The sequence below is a fragment of the Molossus molossus genome, unplaced genomic scaffold, assembly GCF_014108415.1.
Source record: "Molossus molossus isolate mMolMol1 unplaced genomic scaffold, mMolMol1.p scaffold_m16_p_13, whole genome shotgun sequence".
Taxonomy (NCBI): domain Eukaryota; kingdom Metazoa; phylum Chordata; class Mammalia; order Chiroptera; family Molossidae; genus Molossus; species Molossus molossus.
In genome coordinates this window covers 53326770-53346689 of record NW_023425348.1, presented here as the reverse complement: position 1 = coordinate 53346689, position 19920 = coordinate 53326770, and the positions used below count along the sequence as shown (strand labels likewise).

At 36.0% G+C, this 19920-nt stretch overlaps 1 protein-coding gene and 1 pseudogene across 2 annotated transcripts in view; both read left to right on the top strand.

Moving 5' to 3' along the window:
- Positions 1–19920, top strand: part of SBF2 (SET binding factor 2) — a 417243-nt gene that overhangs the window by 288609 nt on the left and 108714 nt on the right. For both annotated transcript variants that reach the window (XM_036258297.1, XM_036258299.1), the window contains exon 17: positions 6698–6766. In XM_036258297.1, coding sequence (XP_036114190.1) covers positions 6698–6766 — 69 coding nt within the window. The remainder of the gene's footprint in view (positions 1–6697; positions 6767–19920) is intronic.
- LOC118627846 lies at positions 1920–2250 on the top strand (annotated as a pseudogene).

The following is a 19920-nucleotide window of genomic DNA, read 5'->3' as shown; positions in this document are numbered from 1 at the left end:
CCATCAATCTTGTTTATCTTTTCGAAAAACTAGCTCTTTGTTTCATTGATCCTTTGAATTGTTTTTTTGGTCTCTATGTCATTTATTTCTGCTCTGATCTTTACTATTTCCTTCCTTCTAGTTGCTCTGGGGTTTTCTTTTTGTTTGCTTTCTAATTCTTTAAGTTGTGAGGTTAGACAGTCAATTAGAATTTTTTTTATTTCTTGAGGTAGGCCTGTAGTGCTATGAACTTTTCTCTCAGAACTGCTTTCACTGCATCCCATAGATTTTGTGTTGTTGTGTGTTAATTTTCATTGGTTTCCAGGAAGTTTTTTATTTCTTCCTTGATCTCCTCGGTAACCCATTCATTGTTTAATAACATGCTATTTAGCCTCCATGTGTTCAAATGTCTTTGCATGTTTTTGTTGCAATTGATTTCTAGTTTCATGCCATCAAATCGTTTTCTTTTAAATCACTTACCATGAAATCTTCCTCGCTGATTATCTTTTCTCCTACTTGATCTAACTTTGTTGGATTCTACTTTGTCAGTATGGTACGATTTAAGCAATTCTTTGTCATCGCTATGGTAGCCTATATGAAATCCTATATTGTATTGGCACATGTTGACCTTTATGTGCTTTGATGGGATCAGCAGATGTAGAGGCTAATGTTAATCAAGAAGATATGTTTCATTACTGTCTAATTTGATGATGATAGTGGTGGTAATGTATTCTTTTTTACTTAATTCTCTGGCTCAAAATCATCTTTGAGAAATTCGCCATGATATTGAATATAGCCGTAATTTATATTTTCATTTTTATGTAGTATTAATTTATATCAATATACCACATTTTATTCATTCTAGCAAATATCTTTTCACTTATACTAGTTGACACTCTTTGCAAATGAGGACTAAATTATTTTCATTATTTCTTTTGCTTTCTCCTACCTTTACTTTCTCTGTTCTCTATTTGCAGAACTCCTATTAGGCCTATCTTAGAAGCATTGACTTTATCCTCTATATTTCTTTATTTTTAAAAAAATTTCTGAAGATAGGACAAAATTTTTTCTTCTAGCCCTTCCTTTGCATTTTAATTTTAGGAATCACATTTTAAATTTCCAAATGCTGCCATGGCCACTTTGGCTCAGCAGTTAGAGCTTCGGCCCACGGACCAGAGTGTTCTGGGTTCGGTTTCCGCCAAGGACATGTACCTCGATTGCAGTTTGTCCCCGGCCCCAGTTGGGGTCGTGTGAGTGGCAACCACTCGATGTGTCTCTCTCACATCGATGTTTCTCTCCCTCTCTTCCTCCCTCTCTTCCTCCCGCTTTATCTGAAGATAAATTCAAAAATGTGCTTGTGTGAGGAAATAAATAAATAAATAAATAAATAAATAAATAAATAAATAAATTTATTTATTTATTTCTAAATGCTTTTTCATAAATGTAGTATGGTTTCAAATTCTCTTGAGGATATTGTTTATAATTACTAGAAGACTTCTTTTGCCTAAATATGTTTCAACAGATGCCATTTTTAGTTTCGTTCCATACCTTATTGCATTTAAGAGTCAAAAGAACATAGACATTAAAGCACAGATACTGGGATGAGACTACCTGGTTTCGAATTCTGGCACCTACATTTGTGATCGTGTAACCCCAGGCAATTATTTAATCTGTGAATGAGTCAGTTATTTCATCAGCATAATGAAAATAATTATAGGATCTACATCGTAGAGATGTTGTAAAAATTTAGTGAAATAATTTGTGTAAATCTATACTTAAAACAGGTCTGATACTCAGTAAGCCCTCGATAAATGTTAGCTGTTGCTACTGTGTTCCAGGTGCAGTGTTCTGGTTTCCAGGCATATACAGGTGAAGCAGCTCTTCCACCCTCTCGGAGCCTGTGGAAGCCTGCAGGGAGCAGGACTTTTGTAACAACAGATATGGTGGGAAGGCTGTGGTCCAAGGCCATTTTTGCTGTCTATCAGCGAGGTCTCTGGAACCAGAAGGAGCACACAGCTCTTCTTAAAGTTGAAAGTGTTTATGCTCAAGATGAAACTGAATTATATCTGGGCAAGAGATGTGCTATATATACAAAACAGAGAACAGCACAGTGACTCCTGGTGGCAAACTGAACAAAACTGGAGTAATCTGGGAGAAGGTAACTCGTGTTTGTGGAAACAGTGGCATGATTCATGCTAAATTCCGAAGTACCTTCCTGCTAAAGCCATTGGACACAGAATCCGTGCAGTGCTGTTCCCTTCAAGGATTTAAACTTATTGAAAAGTAAATAAATGAAAGTGGACTGGTGGGGGGAAAAGAAGTGGTGCAGACTTGGGCCAATCTCTCAAAAACTTTTTAAAAAACTTGATATTTATTATTTATCAAGCCTGGCATTTACCTTCTACCCAATGGGAGTCATGGTACATGTTAACTAACCAATTCAAAATTCTGATACATTCTTTATGATTGTATAAGTTTATTTAGCATTAAATAAACTTATATATTAAGTTTATTTTATAATATAATATAATATAAATTATAATATAAATAAACTTATTTATAATATAATTATTTATAATATAAATGAACTTATAATAAAATATAACCTGAGGCCAAAACTACAGTAAGAGTCCTTTAGTTTATTTTGTGCTTAGCACTATACTTAGAAATGGTAGGAAATATAAGGAGCAATGCATTGGTGGTGCCAAGAGGGGGAGAATGTAAATGACAAAGCAAGGCAGAGACAGTACTCCTAGGGTTATTAGATGTGGTGGGAATAACTGAGATGTGGAAAAGAAGATGGCATTTAAAACTTGTAGCAGGAGGTGTCATATGGTTGGTTGGGTGTGGAGTTGGGTCCACACCATGGAGAGCTTACAAGCCTATAAGAGGAGTTTGGTCATTATCCTATAATGGTCAAACAAGATGACAATTTTTTTTTTTTTTATCCTCACCCAAGGACATCCTTCCATTTTTTATTCAGATAGAGTGGGAGGGAGAGAGAGAAACATCGACATGAAAGGGACACATCGAGTGACTGCCACCCACACAACCCAACCAGGGCCGGGGACAAACTGCAACCGAGGTACATGCTCTTAGCGGGAACCGAACCCAGGTCTCTCCGGACCACAGGCCAACGCTCTAACCGCTGAGCCAAGCCAAAGCTCTAACCGCTCAGCCAAACCAGCCAGGGCCAAAGATGACATTTTTGAGCAGCAGAGTAGTATGATATAAAATGCCATTTGGGGCTTTGGTAGTTTTAATTTTGTCCCTATGTAAAAGATGCAGATGTTCTCAATGTTTGAACAATTCAAAAAATTTTTTTCTGAGCTACGTCTTCTAAACTAAAGAAAAGTTGTATACGACATTCTGAAAAAGGCAGTTGTGCCTTTCAGTCTTTTTCTTTAATGTTTAAATATACCATTTTTGAGAGATTCCAGAGTTTTATGAAACAAGAATGCTGACCATGATAGTTCAAAGGTATGCAGATTGAAAGTATGAAGTAATTGAGGGTAATGGGAAATTAAGATTGCAGGGCTCACTCTTCAATTGTAACAGGAAAATTAAAGGAAAACTACATAGCAGAGTTCAGAATAAAGTATGTATAAGTATTCAAGTTCTTGCAAGTTTATAAATTGCCTGGTATGTCTGTAACTACATTGCTATTATGTGGCAAAAGCACCAGGGAGTTCAGGATGTGTATTTATGGACTGATTCCCCAATAGATAACTGCACTATTCCGGAATACTATTGCTATGTCAATAGTTGTAGACTTATTGTTTTAAAATTTCCCCATTTTTCAACCTAATTAACTTAGAATGTCTCTAACGTGATTTGCAAAGAATTTTATATTTATATTTTGCAATCAGCATTTGACTGGTGCTCAGGTTTGAGACATGCACTAAAATGTGTAAACATTTTGTAAGATAATAAATAGCTTCTAAATGTTTTATGATTGCCTGTTCCCTGCTAATTGGTCATGGATTAAAATTCCCCATTGTTTAATTTTTTTTAATTTGTGGGAAATCTTTATAAATGAGTGTGTTGGACTTCATATCACAGCTGTTGTCATTTAAAGTTTGGACAGAATTATTACAAATGAAGCCCTGCTGTGAAATCAAAGTCAAAAGGCATCTTGGCATCCCAACCATTTCCTTAGGAGAAGATTACAGCTCAAGTCTGTTGAACTTTATTGCCTTGGGCCTCATGACAGTCTTCAGAAACATGCAAGGCATTTCTGTTAAAGAAACTCAGATGTGCTAGGACACAGGGGATGACATTCTTGTACATAGCAGTGTCCTAAGCAAAGGGGTGAGGAATAAGTCAGGAAGAAAAAGATGATTCAGACTTTTGCCTTGTTCTGGGATTATTTTATAATATCCATGGACATGATAGCGAACATACAGTGATACTATATTGGAGAAAGGTATGATGTTTTCCTACATGGCCTAACTGTATATTATTGTCCAGTTTTTTTGAGAAAGGTATAATTGACAAATACAATTGTAATATATTCAAAGTGTACAATATGATGATTTGATATAGTATAAATTGTGAAAGGATTTCAAAAATTGAGTTAATCAACATATCCATCACCTCACATATTTACATATTTATTCTTTTTTAGTGAGAATACTTAACTTCTGTTCTCTTAGCAAATTTTAATTATATAATACAGTATTACCAACTGTAATCACCATGTTATACATTAGATCCTCTGACCCTATTCATCTTATAATTCAAAGTTGGTTTCCTTTTCCCAACATCTCCCCATTTTCCCCATGCCCCAGCCCCTGGCAACCACCATTTTACTGTTTCTGAGTTCAACTTGTTTTTTATTCCACCTACAGATCATCCCATGTAGTATTTGTCTTCCTGTGTCTGACTTATTTCACTCACCATAATGCCCTCCAGACTTATCCATGTTGTTACAAATGGCAGGATTTCCCTCCTTTTTAAGGCTAAATAATATTCCCTTATGTATATAAGTCACATTTTCTTTATGACTCATCCATTGGTGGCCACTTAGTTTGTTTCCATGCCTTGGCTATTGTAAATAATGCTTCAGTGAACATGGCGGTGCAGGTCATCTCTTCAAGATAATGAGTTCAGCCCTGACTGGGTGGCTCAATGTATTGGAACATCATCCCTCAGTCAGGGCATGTATGGGAGGCAACCACTCTCTCTCTCTCCTCCCCCCCGTCTCCCCCCCCCCATCCTCCTTCCTCTCTTTCTAAAAATCAATAAAAACATATCCTCAGGTGAGGATTTAAAAAAAAAAAAAAAAGATAATGATTTTATCTTCTGTGGATACATACCCAGAATTTGGGTTACTAGATCATATCTATTTTTTAACTTCTTGAGAAACCTCCATGTCATTTTTCAAAGTGCCTGTATCAGTTTATATTACCACCAACAGTGCCCAAGGGTTCCCTTTTTTCCACATCCTTGTTAGTACTTGTAATTTTTTGTCTTTTTGATAATAACAAGTCTAACAGATGTGAGGTAATGTCACTGTGGTTTTGATTTGCATTTCCCTAATGATTAATTATATTAAATACCTTTTCATGTACCTGTTGGACATTTGTATGTCTTCTTTGAGAAAATGTCTGTTCCTTTGCCCACTTTGTAATTGGGTTATTTGGGGGGTTTTGTTTGTTTGTTTGTTTGTTTGTTTGTTTGCTATTGAGTTGTATGAGTTCCTTGAATATTTTGGATATTAATATCTTACTGGAAAAGTGGTTTGCAAATATTTTCTCCCTTTTAGTAGATTACTTTTCATTTTGTTGATGATTGTCTTTGCTGTGCAGAAGCTTTTTTAGTTTAGATCATATAGTGTGGCTTATTTTACTTGCATAATGTCCTCAGGATTCATCCATATTGTAGCGTGTGTCAGAATTTCCTCCCTTTTTAAGGCTGAATAATATTCTGTGTGTGTGTGTGTGTGCGCGCGCGCGCGTGTGCACACATTTTGTTTGTTCACTTATCTATTGGGTTGCTTTCACATTTTGGATATTCTAAATAACACCACTATGAACATGAATATACAAATATCTGTTCAAGTCAGTGTTATTTTGGGTACATACCCAGAAGTAGAATTGCTGGATCATATAACAATTCTATTTTTCACTTCTGAGAAATTACCCTACTATTTTCTTAGTAGATGCACCATTTCACATTACCCAGTAAGATTTTCTGACTATTCCACCCAGTGGGTTTTAGCACCGATAATATTTTTTTGCCTGATCAATAACAAATATCCTTTGTATGTAACACTAAGAGAGAAAAAATATTTCCAATTAATTATAAGATGCATTCCAGTCTCAGAGAATTTAAAATAGGGGTGGGAGTGGGGGTGTATCTCAGATTCAGTGAAATACAGTAGTTAAATGTACTAAAAACCCCCTCCAAAAATTGTTCTTCATAAATTACATACTTTATCACAATTTTTGGAAAGCAGGTAAGTTAAAGGTAGCTGTTCATCATGAGTGTGTAAAAATATCTTTCTCAAATGTATTTTTATTTCATTTCTAAAAGAATGTGCTTCAGGGACAGTATTTTTTCTTTTCCTAACTTACGTTAGTATATCTTAGTGACAATTTGGAATAAAAGTAAGAACTCCATAGGACAGTAAACAATATATCCCAGATTTTTGTTTCCATACATTTGTGATTTCCAGTAAATGTCCTAATACTTATTTCTCTTTGTTTTGTCTAAGGATTGTTCAAGTTTAGAAGAATATAACATTGCTGCATCATTACTCCCTTTGACCAGTGCTTTCTATAGGGTAAGTTTCATTGACCTGTATATAAACTTCTTATGATTTATATAAATGTATTCAGTATTTAGTATATAAATTCAGTTTAGTGTACCTAGGACATATCTGTGGTTATATTTATTATAACATTTATTGTATATTATGTGTAGGAAATTTAATCTATATCTCTAATACTAAATCGTCTCCTAAAGCAGAACCACCCATTTTATCCCTGCTTAATTTTTTATAGCACTTTATAACAACCAAAATTGTTATGTATTAATTTGTTTACATTTGAGTGTTTTCACCCACCACAGAAAGTAAATTCCATGAGGTTGGGATATTGTGTGTCTTACTTGATGCGATATTCTAATGTCAATCAGTAAATAAATGTTGAATGAATGAATGAGCGAATGAACAAACAAAATAAATCTGTAGGGGCAGAAATCAGAGTTTAACTTCATTGGCAATTTTTATGAACCTTCTGAGAATTTTCTGTAGTGTTTAGTAACTCATAATTCAGTCATTTACATTTACATTTATTACATTTCTCCTATCCATGCCTTTTCATAAAGAAGTTAGTTTTATGGCAAATTCAGCAAATTCTTTTTATTCTCTCTTTTCTTATGAAGGACTTGTAGGAATTTTAAATAGCTATACTCTGCACAGCACATTTAGTGCATCCTTCTGAAATGTGCAGTAGGAAACAGTAAGCCTGTGGCAGCCAGGTTGACTCACTGTTGAGCCGTGTGCAGTTAGCTTTAGGGCTTCAAGAGGTGGTATGGAAGGACTTCTGGCTTAAGGGACTCCATGTTTTCATGGATTTATTAAATATTCCCAGGTCTGTAGAGAATGAGGCAGCAGATGAAGTGCCTCAGGCAGAGTCCTTGCTATGAAATGATCATGCCCTTAGATGCTAGCGATAGTCTTATTCCTTTTGTTCTGCCTATCTTTTTTGTTTTATCCATCATTTCTAATTGATGAGGCCTAGCTAGTTTCTTAGTAGCCAGTAGGTGCTCAATAAATATTTATTGATAAGGCCAGTTTTCTAAAAAACTTTATTTCAAATAATCTGCCCACAGTCTCTGAGTTAAAGGTCTTAACCCAGAGTTCTCCCTAATCAGGGGCTCTTTCTCTGCTGCTAGGCACGGACTATCCCTCTTTGCCTTCTAAAACCGAAAGTGGATTTTACGAGGTTCACACTTCTGAGAACTGGCAAGTCATACTGAATATGATTGGAAACAAGGCTAAATAGCAAAAATGTCAAACAAATGAATTTGGGTTTAGAACTAATGACATTGCTGTAGTTTGAACATCATCTTTTGCTCTTCCTTCCCAGCTTAAGCCCAGCTCCGGGCCCTCTAGTTTTCCTTTAATACATACATACTAGTCTTCTTGGAACTTCCTAGTTCTTATCTCATTTCTCTGCTAGCATGCAGAACACTGTTACAGAAATAGATCAGGCTCTCCTGGATTCTCAGCCACCTAAGGAAATGTGTCTGTGTATCTCAGAGTAGCTAGAATACTTCATCCTATATCTAACTAGCTTCATAGCAATTAAGAGTACTCACACGGGCATTTGTTAAAGAAAATGGCATTTTAAAATTTTCCCACTTCAACATCTAAGGTATTTTAAAACCTAGATATTGTGTATAAATAAATAAAAAGAAACATAGGGAAAATAAGAATTGACAGTAGAATTCAATTGTTCAAATGACCCAAGTCATTTATGATTTTTTTTTTTTTTAAGCTGAATCATGTAACCATTTTACAATGTATATTAGTAAGTGTTTGAACCTAATAGCAGAAACATCGTGAGTGATATGAAATAAGAAATTTATTATAGGGACCAGCTCTTACACTATTATGGAAGCTGTGGGAAAAGTTTATGTAAGTCTTTGAATTAGGGTCTACCTCTGGCCTCGAAGTCCCTAGGGGTCATCAGATGGGCAAACTGGAATCTGTGTCTCTCTCTTACTTCCTCCATCCTCGACAGTGCAGATGACCTGCAAGAGAAGTAGCACTGATGGCCATGGGGCTACACGTGCACCTGGCCCTGTACTAGGAGAAGCTGAAGGAAGAGATCCAGCAGAAACTGGAGGAACTAGGAGCTCAGTTTCTTTTCCATGTCAACAAGATGAACCAGCAGATCAGTGACAAAGTATATGAACTACAGCAGCACCTGGCATCCTGATCTGACTTCCAGATGTAATGGCTGCTGCTTCATTTTTGCCTCCCAAATTTTGGACAAATTTCTCTTATGACCAACACTAACCTGGAGCCACAGAGGGGAGTTAATTCTGGGAAATACAGTTCTAGCTTAGCTTAGTTTACACATTACAAAACCATCACACTGTGGTTTTTAGTTTTGTGGGAGTTTTTAATTTAGTTAACAAGTTGGACCAAATGCCATGGTGTTTCAAATCTAACATGGTATTATCAAATTTAACAATACAAACTTATGTTTTAAGTGTGGATTTACAGATTTAATTATTTGTTGTTGGCTTGGGTTGATTTAATTTGTTTTGATTTAGTTTGGGTGTGAATTAGTTAAGGTCCAGTCAGGAATCAGAAACACTGGTAATATGAGCAAGGAAAATTTAATACATGGAGTTAGTAAGTAGTAACAGGATTAGCTAGTAAGAAATAAAGAGACTTGTTGTGGGGTGGGGGGAGATAAACCATAGAACTTATATGCATGTATGCATAACCAATGGACATAGACAACAAAGCTGGGGATGGGGTGGGGGGATGGGGAGGAGGGTGTCAATGGAGGAAAAAGGAGAAACATCTGTAACAAAAACAAATTAATAAAAAATAATGTTTTTTAAAAAAGAATACAAGCATAACAGATAAAGGGAGCAGCTAGTACCTCTAGGGCTCAGACAGAGTACCTAGGAAAGGAATAAACTTGGAAGAGGTCCCTTCCCCAACAAAACTAAGGGTCAGACCTTGTTGGAGTGGTGTGGCCAGTGGATGGCACGGAAATTCACTGAGGTGCCACAGACTAGGGATGGCAAGCAGGAAACTGCCTACTGGAGTTCTGGAGTCTTGCTAGGAACCCACTCACTCTGGTGCCAGGGAAACTTCATAGGAAGCCATCATTTGGAATACCACTGAAACTCGGCAAGTGGTGAGCACTCTGGGTGTCCTTCACAGCCCTAGCAGATGCTTACCACAGAAGCCAGAGGAAAAAGCACACCACTCAGACTTCAGTGTCCCTTCACTACCCTTTACTGGCAAAAATGTGCCAGCTGGCAAAGGAGGATTGTTTACAGGTCCAGCTCCTGTGCCACAAAGCAGAGCAAAGAAAGGTAGATTTGGAGAAAAGAGCACTGCATTGACAACTGACACAGGAGGATTGGGGGTGGGGTGAGTGTGGCTCAACTGATTCTAAGATACTTTCTAAATTTCTTCTTATGGGAAATTATTTCTGGGGCATAATGCATTTTTTAATTCAGGAAAATCTGAACATGTAAATTGCATTACCTGGCCACGGATTGCAAATGAGTCGTTCTCATACTGTTCAGCCAGTATAAGCTCCTGGGTCTTGCTTAGCATTACTTCAGATATTGGACTCAGCTATTTGTCTTTTTAAACTTACCTTAAAAATATTTTTAATAATATTTATTAGTCTTTATTTTTTCAGTGCAGGAAAAGTTTATTAAGCATCTCAACATACAGAGTTACTATGCCAGGCAATATCATGGGCAGCAATGTGAATAAATCATTGACATGGCCAGTGGGAGCTTATATTATTCTTTCTAATACAATAAATAATTTCATCAGTCAAATGGAGATTTTCTTAAATAAAGGTAATACATATACATGGTTAGAAAATTCAGAAAGTACAAAAAAATACAAAGTGCAAAATAAAAACTTCCCTTCCCATTTACTCTGATCATTTATTTCTTCCTGGGAGGGGAAAATTGTGCATTATTGCCAGAATATACAGATAAAATTGTCTTTTTTTTTTTAAACTAAAGTAATCAAATCATTCACATTGTTTTTCTACCTTGCCTTTTTCACTTAGTAGTACATCCTGGAGATCCTACCATATACCTAAATAGGTAGATAGCACATATACTTAATTATTTTTAATGACTGCTTACATATTTTCTTTTTAATGAAAAGATAGTGTACATATGCTTACTATTCTCATAAGAACAGACTATTTTATTGGCCCCGATGAGATGTAATATTTATCTTTCAGAGCTTTACTTGTTATAAAAGATGTTCCACTTATGACATGATCTATCTTAGATCCCTGGGAATTTGTCATGATTTTTTTCCCCTACTATTCCTTCTCACTTTCTCTACTTTTAGTAAGTTGTGTGTAACTCATAGTGCCTTTAACTTATAAAGCCTTTCTTGAAGATGATGCCTTAACAGCCAGGTTTGAACTGTTAGGACTACTCCCCATTCTAATATGCTTTCTATCTCTATAAATTTGCCTTTTACGCACATTTCATGTAAATGGAATCATACAATATATGTTTTTTTGTCAGGCTTCTTTTACTCAGAATACACACACACACACACACATACTCTCATACATATACTGTTTTTTTTTTAATCCTCACCCTAGGACATGCCCATTAATTTTAGAGAGAGGAGAAGGGGAGAGAGAAAGAAAGAAAGAAACATTGATGTGAGAGAGAACATCAATTAGGTGCCTTCCATATGTGCCCCGACTAGGAATAGAACCCATAATCTAGGTATGTGACCTGATTAGGAATCAAACACGCCAACTTGTGGTATACAGGACAAAACTCCAGTCAACCAAGCCAGGGCTGAGCATAATTAATGTATTTGGTGTTTGCCCGTGCTGATAGAAGATTTCTTTAGAACTATTACTTACTAGTTAAGAATTTTCCACTCCCAGAGGGCTTCAGTCACTTTTTTTTTTTTTTAGGAAAAACAAATTTTATTAAGAGCCGATCACATTATATAATTTTTTTAAAAATCATCTTTATTATTGAGAGTATTAAAGATATCCCCCCTTTTTAGGTCACCTTTTGTATTGTTTCAAATTATATCTAATTCAAAATGTGGTATATAATTAAATTAATTATATTTTAATAAATACATTAGGAAAAATGTGAAATGTAAAGCATGGTTTCTCAGTTTGAGGATATATATTTTTTCATTTCTGTCTACATGATTTTACAGTTCTTTAATTTTTTAATTGCTAAATTTTAACTTTTGCTTATACTTTCTAAGTGATCATCCTCTAGCTTATCTGAATGTAAATAAAACTTGAGACCTAGTTATTGTATATTCAGGGTGGTGCGATAGGAAAATATGTTGGTCGCTACCTGAAATAAGTCATTTTTGTAAACCAGCTTACCTAATCAGAGAAGCAGAAAGTAAACATTAAAGCATGGAGAGCCACAGAATTTCCTGAGCCATCTCCTGAGCGATGACCTTCCTGTCACCAGGCTTTGGCAGTAATTTTGCCCCCAACCCCTGCCCTCCAAAATGAGTAAACTAAAATCTGTTCATCTGCATCTTTCTTGTGTAAGCCTGTATATCTGATAGAACATGGTAAAGAACAGAAGTCCAGAAGAAGGTGATAGGAATTATAATGATAGCTAATATTTATTGAATTCTTACTTTGTACAAGATGCTACATTTGCAGTACCTAATCAAACTTAATGGGTATCACTTCCATCTTACAGTGAAGGAAGCATGGCTTACAGGGAATCTGTACCACTTAGCTAGTAAGTGGCAGAACCAGGGCTCAGACTCAGTACTACCTCATTCCAAAGCTCATATACTCTCACTATAACAGGATTCCTCAAGTGGGTCCCAATTTAGGCATCACACTTCTGGGAGCTGTTTTTGTCTTTTTGTTTAGAGCTATTGACTTGTCCTAACTCCTGCCCCCTCATTTCTCTAACCATTTTCACTCATACATGGAGCAAGGGGGGCAAAGTTGGGAAGTGCTGATTAATTATATGTTATGGTTAATAAATAATTGTCACATATCATTTTTATTAATCTCTCATTTCCACATATTTCTAATAGGAAATATACTAAGTACTCAAAATCATACCAGGTGGCCCTGGCCAGTATGGCTCAGTTGGTTAAGCGGCATCTCGTGCACTGAAAGGTCTTAGGTTCAATATTCCGTCAGGTCATTTCCCGGGTTTTGGGTTCGATCCCAAGTTGGATGCATGCAAGAGGCAACCGGTTGATTCTTTTCTCTCTCTCTCCCTTTCTTTCTCTCATAAAAACATATTTTTACAAAAATCACACTGGATTTTTTTTCTGTATTTCTCTGGTGATTTACAAGTTACCTGAATAACAAACTGGCTTTGCCTGTTTGTTATTACTATGGATCCTACTTGTCCTTCTATACACATGATAGCTTGTAGATAATTCTAACTGCTGGAATCCAGATGAACTCACATTATGATATTGTGATTGCTACTGGAAGAAAAATTGATATTCCATCGGTCCTCCCCCACCCCCATTGGTAAATGATAAGAGAGTTTCTTAAAAATCTATAAAACAGGAAAAGAATTTTATTGTTCTTAGACTTCATGATCTGGATACATTGTATTTCCTACAAAAGGTCTCAAAGGATTACATTTTTGGCACCAAAAAAAAAAAAAAAGAATCTTTTTTCATTTTTTTTTCTTCTCTAAAATCAAATACTAATCTTAAAAATAAGTCAGCAGAAAAACGTTTGAGAGTGAAGACAGGCAATATCACTGGGCTGAATCCAAATCTGGCCTAGAAAAGAGATGAATCTGTTTATTATTGCAGGGGCCTCCAGCCCAGCAGAATTTTAGAATGGCCAGAAAATAGTGTCTTGCTTTTATTTCCTCCCTTCATTTTTTTCCTGTTCTTTAGTACAACTTAGCATTCCTTTCTCCTCCTCCCTTTCATCACAACCTTTTCTTGATTCTCTCACTTTTTCTTTCCAGTTTTAGATAGCTACCCTATTCTCCTAATGCCTAGATAACCTCTGCTTCTGCAGTTTAAATCCGCGCATTATTTTAACTAGTTTAGAGTTGATGTTCTTCAGTAATATTAGTTTGTATTCACTGATATAAGGCAGCTATGGAGTAATTTACTCTGAAGCTCTAGAATGAGTATTAATTATTATTATGTTTTTCAGTGAAGAATTAACAAGTATTTGTGGAGTATTTTTCTAGACTTTTCAGCTTCTTTCATATTATTATTAAAGGTTTGGGGCCTTTTTGTTTATTCTTCAGAAAATAAGGCAGCCTACTCTAACTCTGGTTTTTTCTCTATTCCAAAATAAATTTAATATAATTTAGTTTAATTGACATTGAACTACTACAGTTCCCCAAATGTCAGGAATAAAAGTGAATGAGTCAAGGTCTCTGCCCTTGAGGAGTGCACACACTTACAGAAAAAAAAAAGTTTGTAAAGTAAATTATAACATAAGTGTTTGAAACAAATATAATGTGTTATGTAAGTACCTTAATTCCTGTCACAACAAGGAACACTGCAATGAAATTGTCACATTTGTACCTTGAAAGATAAATAAGCTTTTGTCTTGTAGGTGGGATGAGGTGAGGAATGGGTAGGCAGGGAAGGCATGAATATTACAGACAGAGAAGACACCATGAGTCACTTACTGGGAATTGTGGCTGGAGATGGAGACAGAAAGAAAAGGTAGTCTATGGCAAGACTCTGAAGGGCCTTGTGTGCCTCATTAAGGAATTTCAACGATATATATATATATATATATATATATATATATACACACACATACATACACACACATACATACACATATATATATATATATCTCAAGGATTTTTTTACTTATACATTCATACTTTTTATTTTTGGTACGTGCCCCTAGCGGGAACCAAACCCGAGACTCTCTAGTCCGCAGGCCTTGTCGCACCAACCGCTGAGCAAACCAGCCAGGGCTACACTCATACTTTAAAAAAAAAAAGTTTAAATAAACTAATAGCAAAAAGCAAGATTTGAAGGAATGTGGTTAATTATACATACCCATCAGGCTTTTTAATAATCCTTAATATTTAAACCCTTCACCATCAGGCTGTCAACTTTCCATGCTTCCCTGGGCTTGTTCCTTGTTCTCTCCTCTTTTATTTCTTTTCAGAACCCTCTTTCTGTTATTTCTTTTGCTTCAGACAGCCTTAGAGAATCCTTCGACAATAATATACATGAAAGCAACACAAATCAAGAGACTTTTATTAATGTTATAGAGGAAGTTGTTACTCACAAAGGGTAATTTGTTACCAACAATTAATCTTCAACCTCAAGATTTATTATCAATTTCTAATCAAAACTGTTAACCCTACTCATTCTCTGAGAAATATCCACCTTGGAGGAGAGGGACCTACCATTTCTTCTAGATTATTGTATAACACAGCAGAGTTTGAAGTACAAATTACCATTCAATGTAAGAGTCAAACCAGATGCTGGGGAATATAGGAAGGTCTAAGTTGACTCTCTTGTTAGTTTTTGGTTGTTTTTTTTAATATGTTTTTTAATAGATATTTTAGAGAGAAAGGAAGGAAGAGAGAGAAACATTGATGTGAGAAACATTGATCAGCTGCCTCCTGCACGCCCCCTACTGGGGATTGAGCCCACAACCCCAGCATGTGCTCTGACCGGGAATTGAACTGGGACCTCTCAGTCCGTGGGACGACACTCAATCCACTGAGCCATACCAGCCCCGGCTCTTCTTAGTTTTTTAATATTTGTTTTTGTGTTCTGGAATTTGAGACCTTAAGTGGCGAATCATGTCTATATACTAAGAAATTAGGAGAAGATGGTGTGAGTACAATTATTGTAAAGAGTGTTTTATATACTAAGAAAAGATAAAAATCTTGGTTACATAAACTCCTCAGTTGATTCTAGAACTTTTTTACAAGTGCTTTGGGGCAATAGCCTAATTTTAAAAGGAGGGTATAAATGTGAATTTAAAATATGTATGCGTAATGGATTGGGCACCATTTTTTAAAATGGTCTTGAAAAGATCTTGCATAATGATGGTGTGTAATTGCCTTCTTTCACACCAAACTGAAGGTTACATATAACTTTCTTGTGTTGCATATGATCTAGACCTAACTACAGAAGCAGTTGTCTATGAATTTTACCAGTGTCACTAGAAAACCCAATTAAACTGAATGACAAATTAGAAATAGTGACATCCATAAGATCCTATCTTTAAACTGTTGACCCATCCCGCAGGTCGAGCAACGAGGACTCTAGAGGGGGAGTGAGGATGAGGAGGGACAAGAGACACGAGAAATGGAGACAAGACAGGGCTCTGATCAAGTCTCGTTTATTCTGGGGAAATTTACACAATATATAGGGCAGGAAAAACAAGATCATTTGTTATCAAGCGATAGTTATTGAGTAACCACCCCGAAGCACGGGTGGAACAAAAGACTGAGTAAATGGTTCAAAATGCAGAGATAAAGCAGAGATATCCTGCCTTGGGGAAGGTGATGGCAGAGCAGATTTTACTTAAAGAAATGTAGAGATAAAGAAATGCAGAAGGCAGAGATATCCTGCCTTGGGGAAGGTGATGGCAGAGCAGATTTTAACAAAATGGATGCCATGCAAAATGTCTCCCACAAACTGTCATGTGAATATGACCACCATTAATGTATTAATGTTAATTTTAATATAACTATTATAGCTATTTGCCATAGAAAGAAAATAAATGAAAGAATAATAATCATAATTAATTATATTGAATATTTCTAACATACCAGGAACTAAGCTAAATGCTTTATATGCATGGTTTAATAATAACTATTATTGCTTATATTTTGTAGATATAATCGTGTTTGTTTTTTTTTTTAGTTCTTCTTTAAGGCATAGTCTGACATCTTATTATCTAAGATTTGGGTTTATCTGAAACTCAGATATCTAGGTTTCAGAAAACAAGGTGCAAGCTCATGCCATAACCTTTTCCCTCAGGCATTTTCTAATATTTGATCGTTTCGATTTGTATACAGAAATCACTATGAAATTTTTTTTAAGTTATTGTTCACAAAGATATTATGAAAGTAAAAAAAGTAAGCCATATTCAAAGCCATTTTAACTTCTTATTCTTTTTAATAATATATTAACATTATATATGTAGTATATATGATGTAATACATAATAATATGTTATATTTTTAACATGTGCTGAGCTGTCCTTTGCGGGGAATAATGGGGTAATGGATGATGCTCATTCACCATAAATGTCACCAAGAATGTGAGTTGATTCCTGAAGAGGAACTGAGCTAGTTCTAAGTAATCCATTCTTTTATGCCACATTTCCCTTATGATTGATTCAGGTTATGAAATAAGTTTTTTCTTGTGGAGCGTTAACTGATTCTAGTGAGAGCAAATCTTTACCCACTTCTCTAGAACTATTTATACTGACCTCAGATTATGTGTGATTTACAATTCAAATAGCATTGATTTATATTTAAAGTACATTTTATGGAAAATTTTTAAATTATACTCATTTTAAAATAGATCAATTACATTTTTGTCTGATACTATCTTCTTTAAATAATTAATGAGTGTAATAGTCTCATGGAAAGAGGAGCCTTGTGCCTCCTCCAGGGACCGTGTCACCCGCTGCCACCACGTGAACTGCAGACCTCCTGAGGAGTCTGCCTGGAAGAAGGAACTAGCATCTCAGTGGACCCTGAGTTACAGAGGAGAGATCCTACTTTGTTGCCTCTGTTTGCATACATTGACTGTCCTTGAAGGCACGTGATTGTTGGGACTGACATTCGGCTCATTACCTCCCCCTTCACTTCTGGTCCTGGAGTAATGGGAAGTGGCAATAAAGACAGCATGAGTATTTAACTTAAGGCATTTAAGGAATCACAGCTATGTGAGTGCAGCCCCTATTCACTTGTTTAAAGGGAGTGGGTGGCAAGAATTCTCCTTGTTACATTTTTATAAAATTGGATCTGATCATGCTGTATACTCAGAGACAATGAGCTGCACATCTTTCCCAATAGATTTATAATTTGTAATTTATTTTGGTCGATTATTTCAGCAATCACTCATTGAGTGCCTACGATGTATAAGATGCTGCAAGAATGGTGATGGTGATGGTGGAGGGAGTTAAAATATATTAAGCATTTACTGTGTGCCCAGCATTGCAACTGAGTACTTTATATGCATTAGACCATAATCTTCATGACAAGGTATTATTGTCTCCATTTTAAGTTTGAGGAAACTGAGTCTAGATTAATTTAAATAACTTGCCAAGGTCATACAACTAGTAAGAAGGAAAAGGTGGAATTAACACCTAGGGACTTGCACTCTGGTAAGATGGAATAATAGATATTCTGAAACACCCTCCCCCCCACCAAACACCAGCAATAAAACACTAACAATGTTGGAAAATACAAATATCTTATTAAATGCTTAACTAAGTACAAGAAAGTGAGAGAAATCTTCAAGGGTGAAACATGGAAAGGAAGCAAGAATTGAAGGCAGCATGCTGCTGCTAGAAAGGTGCCGCTAGCCTGCAAACGGCTAGCCACACCTGGAACCCGGAGCCTTAGGTATTGGGCGGGGAGGCTGACATTTGTACACTTGTTTCGTTTCTAAGCCACAGTAGTCTCTTGCCTGGATTAATGCCCTCGTATTGATTTCCCTGCTTTCACCTCTGCCCCTTACATTCTATTGTCAACACAGCTGCCAGAGCCACCCTTTTAAAACATAAGCCAAATCATGACATTCCTCTGCTCAGAACCCTCCAACTGCTTCTCGTCCTCCTCAGAGGCCTTTCCTAAGTTAACTCCATGATCATGTCCCTCAGTTCCCTCTTGTCTTTGCTTAAATGTCACTTTCTCGTGAGGCCTTTTCTGGTAACCCTATTTAAAATTTTACCCCTCCCTCTTCAGAACTCTTACCTTCCTTTCCCTTTTGTGTATATTTGTGCATCACATACATTCATCATATTTATTTTCTGTGTCTTGCCACTACAATATAGGCTCCAGGAAAGCAGAGGGTTTCATTTGTCCAATGGTGGATCCCCAGTTCTTAGGATGGGAATTGTACATAATTGGTTCTTAATAATGAATGAAGGAAATTAATGAAATGAGAAAACAAAAGTACAGAGGACCAACAGAGCCCAAACTTGTTTTTTGAAAAGAGTAATAACTAGACCTTTACTCCAGGTTTTAACTCCAAAATCTGTCCCTTTAACTACCACACATAGTACCCAGCTCCCAAACAGCAGCTTTCTTCCACCTTCCCAAGCTTACCATCTACTCAGAGCGTGGTCATACACGTCTCAATTAGTTGGAGCATTGTCCTCACACACCAAAAGGTTGTAGGCTTGATTCCCAGTCAGGGCCCATACCTAGGTTGCGGGTTCAATCCCCAGTTGGGGCGCTTCCAGGAGGCAATCAATGGATATTTTTTTTCTCACATTGAGGTTTCTCTCTCTCTTTCTCTCCCTTCCTCTCTCTCTAAAATCAATGAAAACATATCCCCAGGTGAGGCTCTTTAAGTATTTATTCAGCTCTTACTTTGTGTTCAGAACCCTTTTGTAAGCTAAACGAAGAACTTCAACATAGAAGATCTTGCCTCTGCCTTTAGGGAACTTGGTACTTATGGAACTTGTTATTTATTATTATTGAGTTTGGGGGGAAAAACATAAAATTTTACAATAATAATAATAATACCTAGCATTGATTGAATACATCCCAGGTACCAGACACTGTACTAAACACCTTACATGTGTCATGCCATTTAATCCTCACAATTATAACTTTGAGCGATTATGAAATTTACAACCCTACTTTTATCTTTATTTAATAAATGAGGAAAATAAAGCACAGAAAAATTAAGTAACTTACCCAAAGTTATTTAAAATCTTGTAGTCTGAGTCCAGAAGCCATTTTCCTAATTAACCATCAGTCAGCCTATAAAGTAGTTAAAGATAATGAAATGGTTATTTTTAAGCCAACAACTTTTGGGCTGTTATTGTTACACAGCAATAGATAAGAGAAATACTGGTATATAGTAAGTGCTGTGTGTCAGCTAATAACGTTATCATTTTGTTCATTTTTTATGTTAAGTTCTGACATCCAAACATGATCAGTAAGGAGCTATTGTAGGTGCTTGGGTGAGAGAACCAACATAAATTAAACAATATTTCATTAATTTTACAGTGGAATGTGATTTAAAAGAAAT